General features: G+C 44.6%; 1 protein-coding gene across 1 annotated transcript in view; it reads left to right on the top strand.

Moving 5' to 3' along the window:
- Window positions 1-484: 484 nt before the first annotated feature.
- The window catches only part of SYN2 (synapsin II), a gene marked incomplete at both ends in the record, with an annotated part of 112163 nt that continues 88763 nt past the window's right edge, over window positions 485-23884 (top strand). The window contains one exon of the mRNA XM_080718030.1: window positions 485-822. Coding sequence (XP_080574156.1) covers window positions 485-822 — 338 coding nt within the window. The remainder of the gene's footprint in view (window positions 823-23884) is intronic.

The following is a 23884-nucleotide window of genomic DNA, read 5'->3' as shown; positions in this document are numbered from 1 at the left end:
CACACAGGCTGCAGGCGCGGGAGGCAAGGAGGGGGCGGGACCGGCTCTGCGGCGCGGGGCGGGGACATCCGTAGCCACGCCCCTGGTCCCCTCTGGCTGGCTCGGCGGCACGGGGCGTGACCAGCCGTAGCCACGCCCCTGGTCCCCTCTGGCTGGCTCGGCGGCACGGGGCGTGACCACCCGTAGCCACGCCCCTGGTCCCCGCTGGCTGGCTCTGCGGCACGGGGCGTGACCACCCGTAGCCACGCCCCTTGTCCCCGCTGGCTGGCTGGGCGGCGCGGGGCGTGACCACTCGTAGCCACGCCCCCGGTCCCCGCTGCCTGGCTGGGCGGCGCGGGGCGTGGCCAGCCCCGACCACGCCCCCGGCCACGCCCCCAGCCCGACGCCGGCGGGCTCGCTCGCCCAGTGCGCCGCGGCTGTCTCCTCGGCTCCATCCTCGGCCGCCGCCGCCGCCGCGTCCCGCGCGCCCCAGCCCGCGAACCAGATGATGAACTTCCTGCGGCGCCGGCTGTCGGACAGCAGCTTCATCGCCAACCTGCCCAATGGCTACATGACCGACCTGCAGCGGCCGGAGCCCCAGCAGCCCCCGCCGCCGCCGCCCTCGGGGGCCGCCTCGCCGGGCCTCGAGCGGAGGCCGCCGCCCGCGCCCAGGCCCGAGCCGCAGCCCGCGCCGTCGGTGGGCAGCAGCTTCTTCAGCTCGCTGTCCCAAGCCGTGAAGCAGACGGCCGCCTCGGCCGGCCTGGTGGACGCGCCCGCGCCCGCGCCCGCCGCCGCCAGGAAGGCCAAGCTGCTGCTGGTGGTGGACGAGCCGCACACCGACTGGTAGGCGCAGCCCGGGGGCCGGGCGGGGGTCCCGCGGCCCGCAGCGGGGGCGGGGGAGGACGCTCGCGAGCCCCCGCAGGGTGACCCCGAGGTGAAGGACGCCCTGCGTTGGCTCGGATTGCCCCCAGGACGGGACAGGAGCCCCCGATCTCTTTGAGGAGCTTAAAGAGTTTTTCTTGGGGGTGGGGGAAGGAGTGCTGAGCAAGGGACAGACCTGACCCCTTGGGTGCAAATGGTCCCAGATGGCCATTTTTAAAAGGCCGAGGAGGGAAAAAAAAAAAAAAAAGGTTTTTTTGGTTTAGGCACGCAGTGAATTGGTAATGGAAATTGGACTCTGGATTGGCAGCAAGGTGGCTCAGATGCAGATGTGGCCCAGGTATCGATCAGAGCGGGGCTGAAATCTAAGAATAATAAAATTTTGTATTTTGTGCAGCAGGGAGGGGATGTAGATGTATTTTGTTGTTTTAGTTTTTGATTGTGTGTGTGTGTGTGTGTGTGTGTGTGTGTGTGTGTAGGGAGGGGGTGGGTGTTGAAGTGATGGTGGTTTTTTTTTTTTTTTTTGCTGATGAAAGATAAAGACCTAAATAAAATATTCTGGATTTTTTTTTAAAGGGGCACAAATAAAAAAGATCCACCTTTATGCAGTAGCTGGGAAACTTCAAGATTTTTTTTTTTTTTAAAGGTATATGTGTTATTTTTTCAACTTAGAATGGCGAAGACTGGGAAAACTGTTACCTCCAGTTGGGAAACGCATGAATGGGGTCCATTTAGGACTAATCGAGGGGTCTGTTTGTAGCAGGAAGTTTTCCTATGGCGGGTGATGGGATGATAGATTGGACTGGTAAAGGGAAGAAACCAAGAGGCCAGAAATCTGGGATGCTTTTTTCTTTAGGAATGTGAGGAAGGGCTTTGGTTTGCTTGTTTTGTTTATCCTCCAAGGGCTTGAGGAAGGAGCCTGGATTGGTGTGTTCCTCTGGAGAGGGAGGCACAGAGGAACCCAGAGGGACCGCAGACCTGTTTACCTCTATTTCCTCTTAACTGCCTCTTTCCTCTTCCTCCCTCACTCTCTCTCCCTCTCTCTCTCTCTGCCTGCCTGCCTGCCTGTCTGTCTGTCTGTCTCTCTCTCTCTTCATTGGTAGACCTGAAGAGAGGGAGTGTTGGGGGTTGATCCCAGGGGCATTCTATCTCTGAGCCACACTCCCAGTCCCTTTTAAGGTTTATTTTTAAACAGGGTCTTGCTAAGTTGCTGAGGCTGGCATTGAACCCGTGATCTTCCTGTCTTGGCCTCTCAAGTACTGGCGTCACAGGCCTGCACCTCCACGCCCTGCAATCCTGACACCACTTTGAAAAGTCATTTGGGTGGCTTGTGTGATTGGCTTTTTTTCTCTTTAAGATAAAGTAGAAAAGACCTTTGCCAGGAAAATGTCGAAGTCACATGCAAGAGAGTAATAGGGAGGGTAAAAGAGAATAGTATAGTGCCATTAGCAGCCTCACTAGGAGAAGTGCTCTTAGTTTCAATCAACAGGGCTGGTTAACTATATATGCCAAACCTTGGAGCACATATGGTCATTTTGAAACCCCATTGGATTCTGGCCACAAAGCAGGCTCAGAAAAGGTCAGTGGTAAGCAAGTAGTGAGACTCTTATGAACTGGTGAGACCCTGTTTCAAAATAAAATAATAAGCCGAGCATGATGGTGCATATTTGTAGTCCCAGGACTTGGGAGGCTGAAACAGGAAGAATGCAGGTTCGAAGCCAGCCATAGCTACTTAGTGAGCCTTGTGCAACTTAAAGAATAAAAAAAGAATAAAAAAATAGGGATGAGGGTGTAGCTGGGAGGCAGAATGCCCCTGGCTTCAATTCCCAGTGCCACACACACACACACACACACACACACACACACACACACACACACACACAGTGTCACACACACATACAGAAAAGGTAAGTGATATATTCATCGTCATATAACCAGCAAATGGTAAAAGGATTTAAATTTAAGCCTGTTTTGACTCAACTGTTGACACTCCCTTGTGTTATATTGCCTCATTATTATATTATTATATTTTACTACTATAATATTATACTATTAGCAGTTATACTAATAGTCATTATTATTAATAAAATGTATTAATCATTTTCTAGGAGGTAGGCAGTGTGGGGGCCTTTGGGGGAATTCATACTCACATCTGGGAGACAAATGGGTACATAAGACAAGGAATTTAGACTCTCTGGATGAGACTAGTGTTTCAGTAATTAGAGCCAGAATTATAAGAGAAAATGTCATAAAAGATGGGTCTTGAAGGTAGGTCAGGAGAAGGGCGAAGAAGGGAGAATGACATGGCTATTTCATTTTTATACACAAGGATCTGACCCTTGCTCACCCTGTCTCCATTTCTTATTCTATTAAAGATGTTTGAGTCCAAGGGCTGGTTAGGTGCATAAAGGCGCGCAGATTTATTATTTGTATGCATATGCTGAGGCTGTTGCAGATCTGAGTTTAGTTACAAATGCTTCCGTGGATTAGATATGAAATTCTCCTTGGAGGATACTATTTTCTAGGAAGAGTGGCTGGCATAAACCCGAGAATTTACCATGCCTTCGAGACTAGCCTTTTGAGGGGAGTCATAGAAGCCAATTTTCTGTGGGCTAATTCCCAACTTCCTTCTGATTTTCTCTGAAGTAGTAACACTGATTTATTAAAACTCATAAGCCCAGTTTGAATCTAGTGCTTGACAGCCTTTCTGTGCCTCTGTGTTTCTGTGCTTAATAGCAATCCCCAGAATTGCAGAATTTTGTTTTCTTCTAATATATGTCTCAATTTGTTAAAAACAACTCCGTTAGCCAGGCGTGGTGGCACATGCTTGTAATCCCAGCATTTGGGAGGCTGAGACCTGGAGGATCGCCGTTCGTGGACAGCCTCAGCTACTTAGTGAGGCCCTCTACAACTCAGTGAGACCCGGTTTCAAAATAAAGAATTAAAAAAAAAAAATAGGGCAGGGGGTGTAGGTAGCTCGGAGGTCAAATGCCCCTGGGTTCCATCCCCAGACTCACAAAAAAACAAACAAACAGACAAAAACAACAACAAAAATCTCCATTAAATAGTGATGAATGGTTTTATTGGAAGGCCTCTATGAATTAAGGAGCAGAAACCTGTTAGAACAAGCATAGTAACTTACAAAGGTGCTGTTTTGCTCTCAAGCTGATTTTGCTAAATTTGTCTTGCAGTATAGATAGTCTAAATAGCTAGATAGTATTCAGTAAGCAGGTGCCACAAGTGTCCAGTATAATTTCTCTGGTGCTTCCATAGGAAGTCGTAGTGCAGCCTCCCAGTAAATCTTAAGAATATTGATCTCTTCTGAATTTGTAGAATGCTAAAATAAAGACGGGTTTAAAAAGTATTTAAGTAATTGGAGAGATTGATTTTATTTTATTTTTTTGCAGTACTGGGGATGGAACCCAGGGGAATTCTACCTCTGAGCTAAACCCAAGCCCTATTTTTTATTCTTTATTTTGAAACAGGGTCTCACTAATTAGCTGAGGCTGTCCACGAACCACAGTCCTCCAGTCTCAGCCTCCCAAATGCTGAGATTACAAGCGTGCGCCACCATGCCCGGCTTCAGTATCCCCAGTTTTTGGTAGGAAAAAATAAGATTTTCGGAAATCACTGGTCCAGTGAGTGACTCATGAAAATGTCAACAATGAGAAAAGAAACTCTTCAGTTCTCTATAAACAACAGCTACATTAACTGATGTGCATTGTCAATGACAGGTGGTGTATATGGAAGTCTTTATAGAAAGTGCTATAACAGTATTAATTATTGATACTAGATTAGAGTTGCCTGTACTTTCCCGTACATGAAGCCGGTGTACCTGTCTGCCTGTGTCTCATTCAGCCCCCCCTGGTGTACATAAACGGTCCATTTTTGCTTGATTCTTCTGGAGAAGAGCTGTCCCCTCTGATTCTCTCTCCCTGGATGCACTGAGATGTCTTTGATTACTGGAACCTTTGTCAAGTTGAAATGTCTGTTTTAGTCCTCTTGTCTAGTCTTATTCTTTCATTCTAGTCTTCCCAAGTACAACTATCATCCTCTTCCAGGATTATCTATTATCTATTTTCTCTGTTTAGGGGGCCTGACTACTTCACACAATAACTTCAGCCTGATTTTATTTATTTTTTTTTATTTTATTTTTTTTTGTGGTACTGGGGATGGAAACTAGAGGCATTCTATCTCTGAGCTACAACCTAGACCTTTTTTTATTCTTTATTTTTAAACAGGGGCTCACTAGGTTGCAGAGGACCTCACAAATTGCTGAGGCTGTGCTCGAACTTGAGATCCTCCTGTCTCAGCCTCCCAAGTACTGAGAATACAAGTGTGTGCCACCACTTGGGGCTTATTTATTTATCTTAAATGTCACATGTTTATTAATTCAACAGGAAATTAGGTTGACTGTGTGTGTGTGTATGTGTGTATGCGTGTGTGTGTGTGTGTGTGTGTGTGTGTGTGTGTGTGTGTTATTAGGAGTGGAACCCAGGGGCCTTCTACCTCTGGGCTATACCCCCAGCCATATTTTATTTTTTATTTGGAAACAGGGTCTTACTAAATTGTTGAGAGCCTCACTAAGTAGCTGAGGCTGACTTCAAACCTGTGATCCCCCTGTCTCAGTCTCCCAAGTACTGGCATTACAAGTGTATACCACCATGGCCAGCTCTTCAGCCTCATTTAATCCTGTATGTAGAGGCTTCAGCCTTGTGGGATTGAGTCCTTGGAGGGCCCCAATACTAATAAAAATGTAACAGCTGTTTTTCTTTTATTCTTGTAGGTACCAGTCATGTAGAGTGAGTCCTTTCTTTTTAGGACCTTGTGATGTGACCCTCGAGATTCATACAAACATATTGTCCTCTCTGGTCTCAGTCTCCTTCTGATGAGTACTTTTAAGTTCAACAGAGTCTGTGTTCACTAACACGTTAAGAGTTAGCTAAGAGGACATCAGTGACCAACCAGCTCATAACTACTAACACCAGTGTGTTAGTTGCCATAAAGGCTATAAAACCAGTGAAATATTTGCATTCAGGTAGATATAGAATATATGCTTTCAACTTTGAGAACACATCAAGAATTTTAAGTACTGGGGATGGAACCCAGTGGCATTCTATCTTTGAGCTACACCCCCAGCCCTATTTTCTATTCTATCCTTGGAGGGCTGAGACAGAAGGACTGTATATTTGAGGACAGCCTCAGCAACATACTGAGACTTTTAGCAACCGAGTGAGACCCTGTTTCAAAATAAAAAAGAAAAGTAAAAAAGTGCTTGGGGTATAGCGTGGAGATAGAATGCCTCTGGGTTCAATCTCGAGTGCCCCTCCCAACAAAAATTAGGAATATAGGCTAAATATTCTAATTTTTATTCTTTCTTTTGAAACAGGGTCTCACTGAGTTGTAGAGGGCCTGAGTAGCTGAGGCGGGCTGAGAACCTATGATCCTGCTGTCTCGGCCTCCCAAGTACTGAGATTACAAGCGCGCACCACCACGCCTAGCTGAACTTGAGTCATTTCTAAAGGTTGGATTGTTCAGAAAAGGAAGAACACCCCGTGGATGGGAGAAATTAGAAAATGCTTCACAGAAGGGGTGGATCTGAGCTGGGCTTTGAAGGATGATTGGGATTTGAATGGGTGAGGAAGGAGAGAAGCATTTCAGTTAAGAGGAAGATAAAGAACAAAAACCTGACCGTAGTGAGTCAGAAGTATATAGAACATATCTTGGTTGCTTCTTGTCAGGGTTTCAGGCAGAGAAAAGAGGGAGAAATTGGACAAGTGGAGTGAAATGATCATAATATATAATCCACTGTCATGTTACAGCTAGGTGCTGTTTTTTGTTTGTTTGGGGTACTAGGGATTGAACCCAGAGGATTTCTACCCCTAAGTTATACTCATAGCCCTATTTTATTTTTTGTTTTGAAACAGGGTCTCACTAGGTTGCTGAGTCTTGCTAAGTTGCTGAGGCTGTCCTCAAACCTGGAGTCGTCCTGTTTTATCCTCCCAAGTACTGGGATTGAAGGCATGTACCACAGCACCTGGCGGATACTGTTTCAGGTAGATGTATTAGCTAGTTGGGTGTGGTGGGTACACCCAGGACTTGGGAGCCAGAGACAGGAGAATCGCAGATTCGAGAATAGCTTCAGCAAGTAGTGCGACACTCATCAACCCAATGAATAACCCTGTTTCAAAATAAATAAATAAATAAAGTTGTGGTGGGGGAGTATAGTTTAGAGGTAGAAGACCCCTGGGTTCCATCCTCAGTACCACAAAGTAGATATATATTAACTCATGTATGAGATTATGAAGTGGATTCCTATTATTAACCGATTTTTACAAATGAAGAAACTAAAGATCACAGGATTCGAACTGGGGGTCTAGCTCCTGCACCCATGCTTCCAACTGGCATACTCTGTGATTACTTGGTAGCAATGTTCCAGAGTTCTCCTTGCCTTAACACCTTGGCATTCTACCTCTAAGCCACACATCCAAACACCCAGCCCTATTTTTTATTTTTTATATTTTTTAAACAGAGTCTGAGACCACCGCAACCTGAGATCTCCTGGCTCAGCCTTCCAAATACTAAGATTACAAATACTAAGATTTCTTTTCCGCAGTGAGCCAGACACATGTTTGACCTTGGGCAATTTCCTATTCCTTCTGAACTTCAGATTCTTCATCTATGGTAAGTAGATAAAATAGATGTCTTATCAGAATCAGTGGAAATAAACTTCAAAACTGTCTAACATCACGGTGGGTCTATAGGAGATGCTCAATAAATATTTTACAAGGACAAGCAGGCTTTCATTACACAATTAAGACAACAGCTTTTTACATGAGTATTTATGGGCCCCTTCAAGTCAGGTAACATCATTTGTAGACAGGTTTCTGTGACACTAAAAAAATTTTTGAAAAGTAGAACAAACCCAGATGCATATTCCTTCTTTTTTTGTTGGAGTAGCTTGTTGCATGACATATTAGAAATCACCAATTACTAGTGTTTTAAAACAGTCACCTAGCTGGGCGTGGTGGCGCACGCTTGTAATCCCAGCATTTGAGAGGCTGAGACCAGAGGATCGTGGGTTTGCGGGCAGCCTCAGCTACTTAGTGAGGCCCTTTGCAACTCAGTGAGACCCTGTTTCAAAATAAAGAATACAAAATAGGGCAGAGTGTGTGTGTGTGTGTAGCTTAGAGGTCGAATGCCCCTGGGTTCCATCCCTAGAGACACACACACACACACACACACACACACACACACACAGTCACCAGGGAAGATGTACATAAGCTGGCTTATTTGTGAAAACTTTATACACTGAGTACTTTCACATTTATACCTCATTTAGTCTAGATAATACTATCCGTAATCAATATTAATATTAAGTAATATTACTTAATGTTACTTAATCATTTTACCTAACAAAGGAGTTAAGGCCTAAGGAAGTTAAGAGGACTACCCAAACTCAAATGGCCAGGAAATGATGGAGTTAGGACTCAGTCGAAGGTCTTTGACTTTATAATTTACCTGGACTGTCTCAGGTGCCACAGAACTAGGGGTTTAGCTAATCTGGTTGGACACTTGTATTAAGTGGGCAAAAATATCAGTTCTTCAAGCCATTTTCTAGACTTCTTTGTCTTCCAAGGGCATGTAGCTTAATTTTGTTTGTTGCTAGCTAGGAATTCTCTTACAGAAACTGCTAGATTCGGACACAGAAAGCCAGTAAACAGCACCATGAAAGGTGGCGATAGGCCGGGCGTGGTGGCGCACGCTTGTAATCTCAGTGCTTGGGAAGCTGAGACAGGAGGATCGCACAGGTTCGAAGCCAGCCTCAGCTACTGAGTGAGGCTCTTAGCAACTCAGTGAGACCCTGTTTCCAAATAAAGTATAAAGTAGGTCTGGGAGTATAGCCCGGAGGTAGAAAAGCCCCTGGGTTCCATCTTCACCACACACACACACACACACACACACACACACACACACACACACATATAAAATAAAAGGCGACAGGAAGGTGGAGACCAGTTTCATTCAGGCCAGAGATACTATTCTCTGAATCTCAATTTCCTCACCTTTGAACATGGCATAGTGGCACCTGCCCTGCTTTCTTCATGAGATAATGTCTACAGAAGGACTTGGCATACTGTAATGCACACAACAGATTTCAATACAGTTGAAAGTGTAGCAGGGCATGGTGGCCCATGCCTGTAATTAGCACTTGGGAGGCTGAGCCAGGAGAATCTCAGGTTCGAGGCCAGCCTCAGACTCTGTTTCAGAAATATAAAAAATAAAAATAGGGCTGGGTGTTTGGATGTGTGGTTTAGAGGTAGAATGCCCCTGGGTTCCAGTGTGTGTGTGTGTGTGTGTGTGTGTGTGTGTGTGTGTGTGTGCGCGTGTGTGTGTGTATCCTAACCAAAGGTGGGAATGAGAGTAGGTAAAAGGAAGGATTCTCCATTTGATTTCCTTTAAGTGTGGTCACAAGAAGTTTTTCTGATGACTGGAGGAAGAATTTTGGGGCAAACACAGGCCTTCCTGTGAATTTTGTTCTGAGTGCCTTCTCTCCCCACTGGTGCTCTTAGTCTCATACCCTAGGACACATTACAGAGGTGAACATTTTCTGAAACAAAATTGGGACATGCAGTTTCGCAAAATTTCTTATTTTCTGGGACAGAAAATAGTCTGGAGGAATGTTAGAGGCTGAAATTTAGGGGAAATAATGGTGATTGAAGATGACGAGACTGAAAATTTGAAAGCAGCAGACTCTTGGGAAATATAGGCATTGCTGTTGGCATCCCTATTTCCTGGCCCTTAGTTCTCAGGAGGTTCAGTTATTATTAGCTATGGGCTGTTCATGGTTGTTGGCAATCTTTTTCAGGTTTTTGCATTTTCATAGAAAAAGCTGGGAAGTAGAAAAACTTCTCTTAAGTCATGAGTAGTAGAATTTTAGCTCTAAGATTATGGGAGAACGAGAACCATTCTTTGTTTTGTTTTGTTTTTTGGTATGAGATTATTTATTTATTTATTTATTTATTTAGGTGGTACTGGGGTTCCTGGAAGCCCTTCTACCTCCGGGCTACACTCCCAGACCTATTTTTACATTTTTATTTGGAAACAGGGTCTCCTAAGCCAGTGCGTGGCTGGCTTCGAACCTGCGCCATTCTCCTGTCTCCGCCTCCCAAGCGCGGGGATGACAAGCGTGCGCCACCACGCCCGGCTTTTGGGATTAAACGCAGGGGCATTCTATCTCAGAGCCATACTCCTTCCTCCTTTTTGGTGGTAATGGACATGGATCCAGGGGCCATTCTATCTATCTCTCTGCTACACCCCCACCTCTATCTTTTTTTTTTTTTTTTTTTTGGTGGTGGTGCTGGGGATGGAACCCAAGGGCATTCTACCTCTGAACTACACCCTCGACCCAATTTTTTATTCTTTATCTTGAAACAGGGTCTTACTAAGTTGCGGAGGGCCTAAGTAGCTGAGGCTGTCTGTGAACCTGGATCTTCCTGCCTCAGCCTCCCAAATGCTGGCGTTACAAGCATGCGCCACCATGCCCCGCTTACCCCCAGCTCTTTAAAAAACTGTTTTTGGTGGTATTGGGGTTCCTGGAAACCCTTCTACCTCCGGGCTATACTTCCAGACCTATTTTTATACTTTTTTTATTTGGAAACAGAGTCTCTTAAGCCAGCGCAGCTGGCTTTGAACCTGCGCGATCCTCCTGTCTCCGACTCCCAAGCGCGGGGATTACAAGTGTGCGCCACCACGCCCGGCTTTAATTTTTATTTTGAAACAGGGTCTGGCTAAGTTGTTGAGGCTGGCCTTCAACCTGCTATCCTCCTATACTGGGCCTCCCCATGTACTGGGTTTACAGGTGCATGTTCCACACCCATCTGATAACCCTTCTTTATTGCCACCTAGCTGCATGAAAAGTCTTCTCTTGAAAGAATAAACTCTCAGTTGACGTGGCAAAGTAGGGTGCGACTCATTTTCCTGCAGCCTCCAGATACGTATGCAGTCAGTTTTGGTTGGGAAAAAAAAATGCATTCAGCTATGACCCTGGAAGGAAATTGTAGCATTTGCAATTCTGTAATAAGTTTATATATTTAAGTAAAGCTGTATAATTTGGTATGTATGTTGATTTTATTTCCTAACCATGTGATGAATTGGCATAATTTCCTATTTAGATTAGGAAATCAAGGCTGAGAGATTGTGATTTGCTTAAAGTTGCAGTACTGGAATCCGTAGACTGCCAACTAAAATTGAGACCCTTTTGCCGGGCGTGGTGGCGCACGCTTGTAATCCCCACGCTTGATAGGTTGAGACAGGAGGATCGTGCAGGTTCGAAGGCAGCCTCAGCTACTGAGTGAGGCTCTCAGCAACTTAGTGAGACCCTGTTTCCAAATAAAATAGAAAACAGGTCTGGGAGTATAGCCCGGAGGTAGAAAGCCTCTGGGTTCCACCCCCAGCACCAAAATAAATAAATAAACAAACAAACAAACAAACAAATAAATAAATGAGTAAAATTGAGACCCTTTTTACTCTGCGCCCTTTTTCCTGAACTCCTCTCAGAGCTCCGTGGTAGTCAATTGAGTCGCCAAGGATGGATGAGAAATTGCTTAAACTGGAAAGAGCCTGTATGGTTTGTGCCAGGTGCTGCGTAGGTTGGTTGGAAAATAACTTAAAGATTGTCTCCTTTCCTTGTGTGCTTTTGTTAACGCTTATAATACTTTTATGACTTAGAAGTCCTTCTGGCGCCTCTGGTATATTTCAGACCAATTTTAAGTTGTCAGAAAAGGGGATTTTCTCTCCAGAATGCAATTCCCTTAAAGTGTCTTAATTTTTTTTTTTTTTTGTGGTACTGGGGTTCCTGGAAGCCCTTTTACCTCTGAGCTACACTCCCAGACCTATTTATATATTTTTTTATTTGGAAACAGGGTCTTTTAAGCCAGCGAGGCTGGCTCCGAACCAGCGCGATCCTCCTGTCTCCGCCTCCCAAGCGTGCTCCACCACGCCCGGCTCTCAGTAAGTAATTTTATTTATTAGCCAGAACTCGGAGTGGCATCAGACTTAAGTTCCTACTAAAAAGGTTGTTTTTGTTTTGTTTTTTGGTGGCACTGGGGTTCCTGGAAGCCCTTCTACTTCCGGGTTACACTCCCAGACCTATTTTTATACTTTTTTATTTGGCATCAGGGTCTCTTAAGCCAGTGCGGCTGGCTTTGAACCTGTGCGATCCTCCTGTCCCCGCCTCCCAAGCGCGGGGATTACAAGTGTGCACCACCACGTCGTCCGGCTAAAAGGTTGTCTGATCTATTTTTTCTTTTCTCTCTCTCTCTCTCTCTCTCTCTCTCTCTCTCTCTCTCTCTCTTCCTTCTTCACATAGCCTTGTTCCACATCCTCTTCTGCAGTTAATTCTGCTGTAGTCATAGGGAAGGTTCTGATGGTCTAAGGTGAGCTTGGGGTAGGGAAAGGATCTCTGAAGTCCCGGCTCCTCCTGACTCCTCCTGTGCCCTGGGAACCTTGGATGCTCTCTGCTGTGATTGTAACTTCCAGAAGACTGTGCCTTCAGACGCATTAGGAGCAGAGATCTTGGCAGTCACTTGGAGGGAAGAAAGATTCCTCAGAGGTTCTTCAGTGGGTTGACCCCCCCCCACCCCCAGTTAAATCTTAGAAACAAGCACATAGAGATTAGTTTTTTTTTTTTTTTTTGGTGGTACTGGGGATGGAACTCAAGGGCATTTTACCTCTGAGCTACACCCCCAGCCTTATTTTTTATTCTTTATTTTGTTTTTTGTCTTTTGTTTTTGGTGGTACTGGGGTTCCTGAAGCCCTTCTACCTCCGGGCTACACTTCCAGACCTATTTTATATTTTTATTTGGAAACAGGGTCTCTTAAGCCAGCGAGGCTGGCTTTGAACCTGTGCGATCCTCCTGTCTCCACCTCCCAAGCGTGGGGATTACAAGTGTGTGCCACCATGCCCGGCTTATTCTTTATTTTGAAACAGGGTCTCACTGAGTTGCAGAGGGCCTCCCTCAGTAGTAGCTGAGGCTATCTGCAAACCCTATCTGCAAACCACAATCCTCCTGTCTCAGCTTTCCAAATGCTGTTTTTGTTTGTTTTTAATAATCTGTCTTCTTGCTGGTACATGCCTCTAATTGCAATACTTGGGCGGCTGAGATAGGACTGCAGGTTTGAGGCCAGTCTCAGCAGGCTAGTGAAACCCTCAGCACCTTAATGAGACCTTGATTCAAAATAAAAATTAAAAATGGCTGAGGGTATAGCTTCGAGGTAGAATGCCCTGGGTTCAATCCCCAATAACAAACAAACAAACAGATGAATTCACCTTCTTTCTCTTTCTGGGTGCTATTTATTTTGAAGTTTCTCATGTGTTTCATTCATTCTTTCAAGAACTATTCAGTAGGAATTGGTGCTGTAATGCTGAGCACAAGAGATGCTGTATTGAAGCCGGGCGTGGTGATTCACGCTTGTAATCCCAGTACTTGGGAGGCTGAGACAGGAGGATCCCACAGGTTCGAAACCAGCTTCAGCTACTGAGTGAGGCTCTCAGCAACTTAGTGAGACCCTGTTTCCAAATAAAATAGAAAATAGGTCTGGGAGGGTAGCCTGGAGGTAGAAAGTCTCTGGGTTCCATCCCCACTATCTCTCGCACGCACACACACACACACACACACACACACACACACACAGATACCGTCTGTCTTCACAAAGCTTCTAGTTCAGTGGGGGAGACAGGGCATTAAACAGACAATGTGATAAAGTGTAATTTACTGTTATAATAACACGATTGAAGGAAATTTTAAATAGAAAATGTTTCTCTCATAATTTCACCATAGCAATAGAGCAGCTGCTTTCACATTTTTCCATATTCTCTTCCAATATTTGTCCAAATACAAATATATTTTACGTAATTGTGATTGTTGTATAGCTATTATTTCATTTTTAGCTTATAAATAACTTCATATCTTTTTAATATGTGAAACATTAATAATTATATTTTACATAGTCTTAATAACTTTTAATGCAGTACACCATAATTTTTTCAATTACGTATCTATTAGAGAACTGTGTTTGCTTCTAGTTTTCACCATAATTACAAAGAATTCTCAATTTTCAGGAGAGAAACTCCTTGATCCAAGATTATTTTGCATCCCACTGTACAGGCCTATGATCCCAGTATTCGGGAGGCTGAGACAGAAAGATCACAGGTTTGCAGCCAGCCTTAGCAACTTAGTGAGACCCTGTTTCAAACTAAAAATATAAAACAGGACTGGGGGTGTTGCTCAGAGGTAGAATTCCACTGAGTTCAATCTCCATTCACACACACACACACACACACACACACACACACACAGCAAAAACAAAAACATGAAATCTTTGTCCTTATCTTTTGGGAATTTAGTTGGTTTGCTTTTGAGTGTGACACTCATTGTCAATGGAGAAGAATGGGTGGCAGTGCCTAGAATACTTTCTTGGGTATTTGTTTCAACTGGGCAAAAACATCTGGTTGTAGAGTCCAGAAAATGATCCTTTAAGCTAATGTCAGTGCTATGGGTAGGACTGGTGCTTGGCGCTTGTGGGGTAGGTGGTGTGTTCCCTTAGGGTGAAGGCCATGTTCTATTTTTTTCTTCAGCACCTAGCAGCTTGATTGATAGTAGACCTCAAAAAAAAAAAAAAAAATCTTGCTGGGCGTGGAGGCACACGCTTGTAATTCCAGCATTTGGGAGGCTGAGACAGGAGAATCATGGTTTACAGCCAGCCTCAGCTACTTAGTGAGGCCCTCTGCAACTCAGTGAGACCCTGTTTCAAAATAAAGAATAAAAAATAGGGCTGGGGGTGTGGCTCGGAGGTAGAATGCCCCTGGGTTCCATCCCTAGTACCAGAAGGAAAAAAAAATCTTGAAGGCATATGAAGTTCTTGGGGCCCTGAATAGTTTTTCCAAGCACTACTGCTACATGATCTTACATTGCCTAAAATTTCACCATTTATATTTATTATTGCTGGCATGGTGGTACACACTTGTATTCCCAGTGCTTGGCAGGCTGAGACAGCAGGATCGCAGACTGAAAGCCAGTCTGTGCAATTTAGTGAGACCCAGCAACCTACCGAGTTCCTGTTTCAAACAAAAAATAAAAAGGGCTGGGAGTGTAGGTCAGAGGTAGAATGCTGGGTTCAATCTCCAGTACTGCACAAAGAAAGTTTATTCTTTCAGTCTTTAAGACCTTCTAATCTTGGAAGCCCCTAGGAAATTCATACTTGCGGGATGGTAAGCACCGCGCTCTCAGTCAACATATCGAGATTATAACCACAGTAGGAGGGCAGTACCTGCAGGGAGGAACACACAGGTGGTGGTGGAGGAGAAGTGGAGATCAGGTGAGTTACATGCTCATAAGAGTGGCAGGAAGATGTCAGGAACACACTTCATCGATGGAGTCCCAGGGATCTGAGAACTGGAAGGGAACCTTATCGTTCATCCGAGCCTCGGGGTCCTCATGTGTAAGTGTGGCTGAGAATGCCTATTTTCTAGGACAATTGTGGGACTTAAGTGGAATAAAGTAGATTATGAAAGTGCTCTGGAACAGCTATCCCACTCCTGGGTATCTTTCCAAAGGAGTTGAAACCAGAGAACTACAGTAATACACACATAACCCATGTTCATAGCAGCACAGTCGCCAAACTATGGGACCAACCAGGTGGCCATCAGTGGATGAAAGTGCTCTGAAAACTCTCAAGTGCTATAGAAATAAACATCCTTTCCACCATCACTATCTTGAAGGAAGCCCAGGAATAGAGTGGTAAGATAACTTTTATTATTTGTCAGGAACTATATTCATTCTCTGTATTTTGTAGCCAATATTTACCATTTGAGAGTGAAATTGAAGTTTCTAAAGTATGACCCCCACCACACCTAAGGAAATATTGAAGGAGAATGGAAGAGAGAGAGAAAGAGAGGGCTAGAGCCGGGTGTAGTGGTGCATGCTTGTAATCCCAGCATTTGGGGGGCTGAGACAGGAGGATCGGGGTTCGAAGATAGCCTCAGTTACTACTTAGTGAAGCCCTTTGCAACTCAGTGAGACCCTGTTTCAAGATAAAGAATAAAAAATAGGGCTGGGGGTGTAGCTCAGAGGCAGAATGCCCCTGGGTTCCATCCCCAGTATTGAGACACACACACACACACACACACACACACACACACACACACACACACAGGTTTGGAGAGTATAGAGACATTGTTAGCCTTTCGTCAGGTCAGAAAATAGCTTCTTTCCTCCCAAGTTCTTTTTCTTTAGTAAGTAGAAAAAGAAAGGCAAAGCAGAGGCTGTGTTTTATTTGACTTTTTTGTTTTATTTTATTGGAGTAGTGGGTCAAGATAAGGAGGAATCAGGAGTTGATCCTGGAAGAGTTGGTTGGGGTTCGACAAAGTGAATGTTCAGTGCATAGCTCAGAGATTTTTATTTGATCCTATGAACAGTGAAAGTAGGATGTATTTTGTCAGGGGGCTGACTTGACCAGGGTGATGCTTAGGAGGGCTTCTGAGAAGACAGTGTAGAAAATAGGGATGAGAAGAATTGGGCAGCCAAGTAGGAGGCCAAGTAGGAGCAGGTGTTGGTTGTCCATGTATGAGGTACCTGAAACTTGAACTAGAACTTGACCAGTGGAGAAGGAAGAGATGCAGGAGCATCAGGTCACGCAGTCCTCTAATAACCTTAGCAGTGGAGAAGGAGTAGATACACAAGTGGCCCAGAGTTTAGTCCCAGACTGAAGGAGCTCTGGGTCTGATGACCCTCATTTTGTTATTTCTGCTAGATGTTTGTTTTCTCTGTAAGCTTTCTAAAATTGCGAGTATAAAACAGACATAAATGAAAGTACAGAAATAATAATTGTACAGTTTACAAAGTATAGCCCAAGTCAAGATATTTAACACAACCAAAGTCATCTAAGCTTCTGTAATACCACTTCCAATCATTACTTCTCCTTCAATAGGTACCCACATTTTTACTTTCTTTACCATATATTATTTTTGCTTGCTTCTTAGCTTTATATAAAAATAATCATTAGGTATAACCTTCTCTGTGTGTGTGGTAGTCTGGATAGAACCCAGGGGCATTCTATCTCTGAGCTACACCCACAGCCTTATTTTTATTTTTTATTTGGAAACAGCGTCTCACTAAGGTGCTGAGGCTGACCGCAAACCCGCAATCCTCCTGTCTCAACCTCCCAAGTTCTGGGGATTACAGGTGTGTGGCACCACACCTGGCGAAGTATAATTTCTTTTTGCATTTGCCTTCTTTCTTTAGTTTGACTTTGGGCTCATAAATTTTTTTTTTTTTTGCTACTGGGGATGGAACCCAGGCGCATTCTACCTCTGAGATACACCCCCAGCCATATCTTTCATTCTTTATTTTGAAATAGTCTCACTAAGTTGCGGAAGCCTAAGTAGCTGACACTGGCCATGAACTGTGATCTTCCTGTTTCAGCTCCCAAGTCTTGGGATTACAAACCTGTGCCACCATGCCTGGCTGTGTTCCCTTCCTTCCTTCCTTCCTTCCTTCCTTCCTTCCTTCCTTCCTTCCTCCCTCCCTCCCTCCCTCCCTCCCTTCCTTCCTTTCTTCCTTTCTTCTTTCATGGGTATGAGGATGGAACCCAGGGGCATTCTACCTCCTATCTAGTTTTTATTCTTTATTTTGAAACAGGGTCTCACTAAGTTGCAGAGGGCCTCACTAAGTAGCTGAGGCTGCCCGCAAACCGAGATCCTCCTGTCTCAGCCTCCCAAATGCTGGGATTACAAGCGTGCACCACCATGCCCAGTTTGAGATCTGTTTTCTTTTATGTAAGCATTAGTTTATTCTTTTTCATTGCTGACCCATTGTATGACGATGTCACAATTTATCATTCTGCTATTGATGAATACTTAAATTGTTTGGAGTAATTAAGAATAATGGTGCTGTGAACAATTCTTATATATGTGCTTTGGTGGATATAATCTCTTATTTCTGTTGGATATATTCCCTGAGTGGAATTGGCTGGGTTATAGAACATATATATGTTTATGTCTACTTTAGTAGATAGTACCAATTTTACAGAGAAAGTATACCAGTTTACATTCACACTAATAGTGTATGAGATTTTTCACCAACACTGTGTGTATCAGACAGCTTGAGCTGCTATAACAAAGACCTTGGGACTGGGTAGTTTAAACCATAGATATTTATTTCTCACAATTCTGGAGGCTGGAAGTCTGAGATCAAGTGCCAGCAGGAACTGGCTCTTGTGAGGGCTCCCTTTCTGCCTGGTGAACAGGGCCTTTTGCTGTATCCTCACAGGATGGAGAAAGCAGGCTCTGGTCTCTGCATCCTCATAGAAGGGCACCCAACCTGTCTTGGGGAGTCTGCTCTCATGATCTTTTTAAACTAATTACTTACCAAAGGCCCCACCTCCAAGCGTCACAATTAGAAATTAGTGTTTTGACATATGGATTTGGGAGTAACACAAACATCCAGTCCATAGCAACTTGGTATTGTCAGTGTTTTAAATTTCAAAGGCTTTTATGTTATAAGAAACTTGAGCAGAGAGGACTGTACCCAACATAAAGGAAGAGAGGAACTGCTGGTTGTTGAACGTTTATTATATACCAGATACTGCCCAACGGCTTATCGTCTCATTTAATCAAGGTGATACTTAGGTAAACTGTGGGATCAGTGCTATTGTGTTGATTTTATAGGCCAGAAAATTGAGACTACAGGTTAGTTGGGCAGCTTGTATTTGCCATCCAGCATCCAATCTACATCTGCTTGAATCCAAACTAACCATGTTACATAGAAACTGCAGTTATCAGTGAGGATGATGATGATAATTATTCCTAGGTACTGAGGCTGGCACCCAGGAGCATTCTACCTCTGAGCTCTGTTTTATATTTTATTTTAAAATAGGGTCTCACTAGGTTGTGGAGGGCCTCACTAAGTCGCCGAGGCTGGCCACGAATTTGCGATTCTCCTGTCTCAGCCTCCCAAGTACTGGGATTACAGGAGTGGGCCACCATGCCTGGCTTGTTTTTTTTTTGTTTGTTTTGATGGATAAAGGGCCCTCTTTCTGACAACCCTGATAACCTGTCATGTAAGTGGTACCCTTCTGAAACATGGCTTGGCTGGCTCTACAAATAGGAGCCTCTGAACCAGACACCCCCTCCCCAACCCTCTGCCCTTTCTGCTCCCTCTGACTTTCTTAGCAGCTAGTCATTAAGATTGTCCCAAAGTAGATATTACACTGGCATATCCTTCGCCCCAGCTGGTAATCTGATGGAAGAAGTTCCTATTGAATTTTTAAATCTAGCCACGTCTCTTATTTCTTATACCAGGTTTCTCCTTGTAGTCTTACTTACCTCAAGAGTAGAAAAGCAGGAATATCGTGATAGAAAGAGCTAGGAGGCAGGAGACCTTGATCATGGCCCCATAATTAAATTGTTATGCCATCTTAAATACCACTTTTTCTTACTCTTGGCCCAAGTTTCCTAATTTCTGAAAAGAGGGTGTTGAAGTGGAGTCAGTGGTTCCATTCCTGAGGTTTTAGTTAAAACAAAGGATTACGTGACAAATAATATACTAGAAATCTGCTCTACTGGAGGACCTCTACTAAGGGTCCCATCAACTTTGTGAAAGATTTTGAATGGCAAGACTGAAATGAACAAAATTTTTACCTTTACCATTTTTTTTTTAGATACACATCAGGCCTTCTTGCTACCCTTTGACCCCCATACGGAAATAGAGTCGGGCATCTAATTTGTCTACAGCAAGAGATTAGGGAAGGATTAATAAAAGAGGAGGCGTCTGAGCTGGAAGAGTAGAAGTTCACCAGTAGATTGGGAGATAGGAGGAATAAGGCATTTGGGGTAGAGGAATGTGGCAGGGAGACATTTCTGTTTTGGATTCATTTTCTTCTTGACATGAATATTGGGTAAGGAATGCTAGGAGATGAGGTTGGGAGGGTCATGGCCCACTTTGTTTTTAAAAGGACTCGAATGATGCCAGACTTGGTGGCACACGCTTGTAATCCCAGTGTTTGGGAGGCTGAGACAGGAAGATCAGAGGTTCGAGGCCAGCCTTAGCTACTCAGTGAGGCCCTCTGCGACTTAGTGAGACCCTGTTTCAAAATAAGGAATAAAAAATAGGGATAGGGGTATAGCTCGGAGATAGAATGCCCCTGGGTTCAATCCCGAGTACCTCAATCAATCAATCAATCAATCAATCAGTCAGTCAACCAATAATCAAAGGATTTGAATATTACAGTGGTGAAACTAATGAATAATTACAAATGGCCTTTGAGCTAGCCTCACCTAATGTATTTTGAGTTTCTTTTGACTCAGGACCCCTAATCCATACAGCGGGGTTTGGATCTTAGCTAAGTCAGCAGCAGTGCTCACAGCTCAGAAGTGATTCTGCTCAGAAAGAGCCTTGGTGATGTGGGGTCTACACCAACTGTTACTTCTCCATTGGCTCAAGGGTATTGGCTCTCTGTGGAACGGCTGTATAAAACAAAGGGCAGGGAGTAGGGGAGGCTCTGCTGATGGGCAGCGAGCCTCACACTAGTAAAAACCCAGGGGTGATATCCATGCTGTTTGAAGTGCATTAGCAGAGTTGGAGGTGACAAGATTGGCATTTTACCTCCTGTGTGAAAAATTAGATGAGGCCTCTGGGCTTGGCGTTTCCTCCTCTTCTCCATAAAGGACCTCTGTATCCTGTCCCCAGCGACATGTGTCTATTTGCCAGGCCTTCCGTTTGTGGTGATTTCATTTGTCTGTCAAGTACCCTCTCCCTGCCTGGAGAGCTTCAGAGCCCAATGTAATTAATGAGCCTGTGAATTACACTAGGTGGGGAATCGGGTTTCCAGTTAAACACACAGAAAGACGTTTCACCAGTGAGCCTCCTTTTTGTCGTTTGTGGTCTTAAGATGGCCCTCGGTCCCATGAGATGCCTCTCCTGGTTAACAAAAGGGTTCAGACGGGGCTGGGACGCAGTACTGAGTCATTTGGGGCCAAACATCTCCATCTGTTTTTATAAGACAGTGAGGCGTGAGCTGACTTGTATTGAGAATGTTTCTGTTAAAAAGCATTTTATAGATGTTATTTCCCTGAATCCTTACACCTTCAAAGAGGTATGATCTCCATTTTACATATGATTAATGTATTAAATAACTTCCCTCATACTGTTAGAAGTGGTGAGGTCTTGAATCTGTGTCTGAATTCAAAACTAGTGCTTCTGCCTGGCGTGGTGGCGCGCGCTTGTAATCCCAGCATTTGGGAGGCTGAGACTGGAGGATCGCGGTTCCTGGACAGCCTCAGCTACTTAGTGAGGCCCTCTGCAACTCAGTGAGACCCGGTTTCAAAATAAAGAATAAAAAATAGGGCAGGGGGGTGTAACTCAGAGGTCAAATGCCCCTGGGTTCCATCCCCAAACCCGCAAAAACAAAACAAAACAAAACAAAACAAAAAAACCCAACAAAACAAAACGGTGTTTCTTCTACTTCATGACTTTGAGAGCAAAATAATTGCACTCTTAATTTTTTAATTAAGTATATTTTATTAAGTATATTTTCATAGCTCAGTGGAAAAATGTTTAGGGGGAGGGCTTTAGGCATTAATATCAGAAAAGGGGTTTTGGAGAATCAGCAATTAATCAGAAGAGTAACTTTCTTGAAGCTAACAAGTAGAGTTTTATAAGCAATTCTAGGACTTCCTTCACTTTGGAAATAAAATGCATTAAGCTGTGACATGATATGAGTTTCGATAATTTTTAGGTATGAAGCAGAGTAGGATGCAAAAGACTATTAGGTTACATGGTTGGGGCTTTCCTTAAAAAAAAAAGTCAAGATATTATTTGCATGCCATAAAATTCCCTGTCTTCCTTTGTTTCTCCCTCCCACCCTTCCTTCCTTCCTTCCTTCCTTCCTTCCTTCCTTCCTTCCTTCCTTCCTTCTTGTTCTGGGTCTTGAGCCCAGGGGCATTCTACCACTGAGCTTTCAGGTATATTTCCCACCTGTAAGTAGCTGATGGTCTAGTATGAATGACATTCAAGTTGTACAGTGAGGTTTTGGGCCTGTCACAATGGCCTCCGTAAGACAAGTGCGCACGGGTGTTAGGGAGCCTGGAATACTCAGTATGAAACCAATAGTGAGTAGGTATATAGTACAGTTTGAAACAGCCAGGCTTGGTGGCTTGTACTTGTAGTCCCAGCTTAGGAAGGACTAGAAAGAACGGCTAGCAAAGAGGCTCAGGGAGAAAGAATGTTTGGGCACCAGAGTTTGGGCAACATAGCAAGATCCCATCTAAGAAAGAAAGAAATGGGGGGGGAGGAAGGAAGGGGAAAAAGGAACAGAGGGAGGGAAGGAAGGAAGAAAGGGAAGAAGGAGGGAGCTGGTTTGGATCATAATTGGGAGATTCGTCTGAGGATGAGAGATGTCATGGTGTTCCGCCATTGCGTTGTCCCGACTTAGGCTTTGGTGGCGATTGGATTGAGCTTCCCAGTGATCAGAACTGGGTGAGAGAGGGGCCAGCAAGGCTGCAGACAGAAATGGTAGTGAAAGCGGACTTTGAAGTGGAAAAGCAGGAGGCCGGAGGCCTTGGGATTATTGAGGTCATTTAGTTCTGATGCGTGGGAGAAAATGATTGACATAAAATACTGTTTACTGGCTACGTTTGACAGAACTAGGGCGAAGTAGGAGAGGAGAGTGGAAATCTTCAGTGGTATTGGCAAGTTCCATTTCTTAAATCGAATGATAGGGCCTACATGTTCTTTTGATTACTAATCTTGATGTCTTCCATGTACATCACATTTTAAAAGTATATCCAGAAATTTACACAAAACAAAACAAAAAAAGAGGAGGAGATGAAAGAGAGAAAGATGAGGGGATGAAGGAAGAGAATCAAGTCTCAGCAAGAAACGAATGATAGAAAAGTCAGGCGGATGCCCAGTGTGGGTTGCATGAGAGTCCTGGTGCCCATGCGGAGTTCTTAGGGGGAACTCGCACTTCTCTAACCTCTGTAATCTATAACTGAGAAGCAATTTCTTAGAACTGGAGCCTGTAAAGAGGAAAAAAAGATGAAGCAGTAAAACACATTCTGTTTCTGTTTCTCAGAGGAGAAAGGGATGATGGGCGTGGGAGTGGGAGCTCATATGTCCAGGCATCAGAACTTGGCAGAGAACTTCCCCGGAGCAGATGGAGTGAGGATTTCATTACCTGACAGACTGACTCAGACCTGCCTCCCTGCAGCCAGCCCGCCCCGGGGAATGGCTTGCATCTCTGTCAAAAGCTGCAGCGTGTTCTCCTCCTTTACTCTCGCTGTGGATAACTCCAGCCTTCCCACATGGAGAGCTGGCCGGGGCTCAGGCAGACCGTGTGTCCCCGGAGGGAGCTGAGATGTTTGGCCTCGGTTGTTTTCAGGGATGGTGGCTTCGGTGAAATGGGCATTTTTTTAGGCCACGGTAGTTACACGGAGGCTCTATGACCCTCCACCTTCATGTCACTTTAGAGAGGACTTATATAGCATTGGATTGGCGCTTGTCTGTGTTCCTGCAAGCTGCTTTTCTGCCCTCAGGTTTTAAGAAACCTGATATGGAAGCTTCCATGCGATCCAGTGATTGGCTTAGTGAGATCACCACAGGAAAAACCCGGGGAACGGCTTAGAATTTTTGTCTAAGAAGTAAGCCGCTTTCCAGAAACGCCAGATCTTGCAGCCAGTCAGGATTTGAGCAGCTGGGGAAGATGAGCATGTTTTGGATCAGCCTGTGTTCTTGCCTTCAGTCTCTCCCTTGCCAATCTAGGTTAGAAGTGCGGTCAGGATTTTTCCCTCCTTAAATTCCTGCTTTTATCAGGAATTCAGTTCAGCTGCCTCTGGCTACTATGACCCTGCATCAAGTTTAGGCGTACTGTTTTGCCGTGGAATTTGTTACATCTAACCTGTCTTACTTCTGACCCCAGCATGCCCCATCTTTTCTGGGCAAGATGGTTTCCACTCTCCCCCAAGAGT

The sequence above is a fragment of the Muscardinus avellanarius genome (genome assembly GCF_963383645.1).
Source record: "Muscardinus avellanarius genome assembly, chromosome: 22".
Classification (NCBI taxonomy): Eukaryota; Metazoa; Chordata; class Mammalia; order Rodentia; family Gliridae; genus Muscardinus; species Muscardinus avellanarius.
The sequence above is the reverse complement of the archived record's forward strand: the minus strand, read 5'-3'. Positions and strand labels throughout refer to the sequence as shown.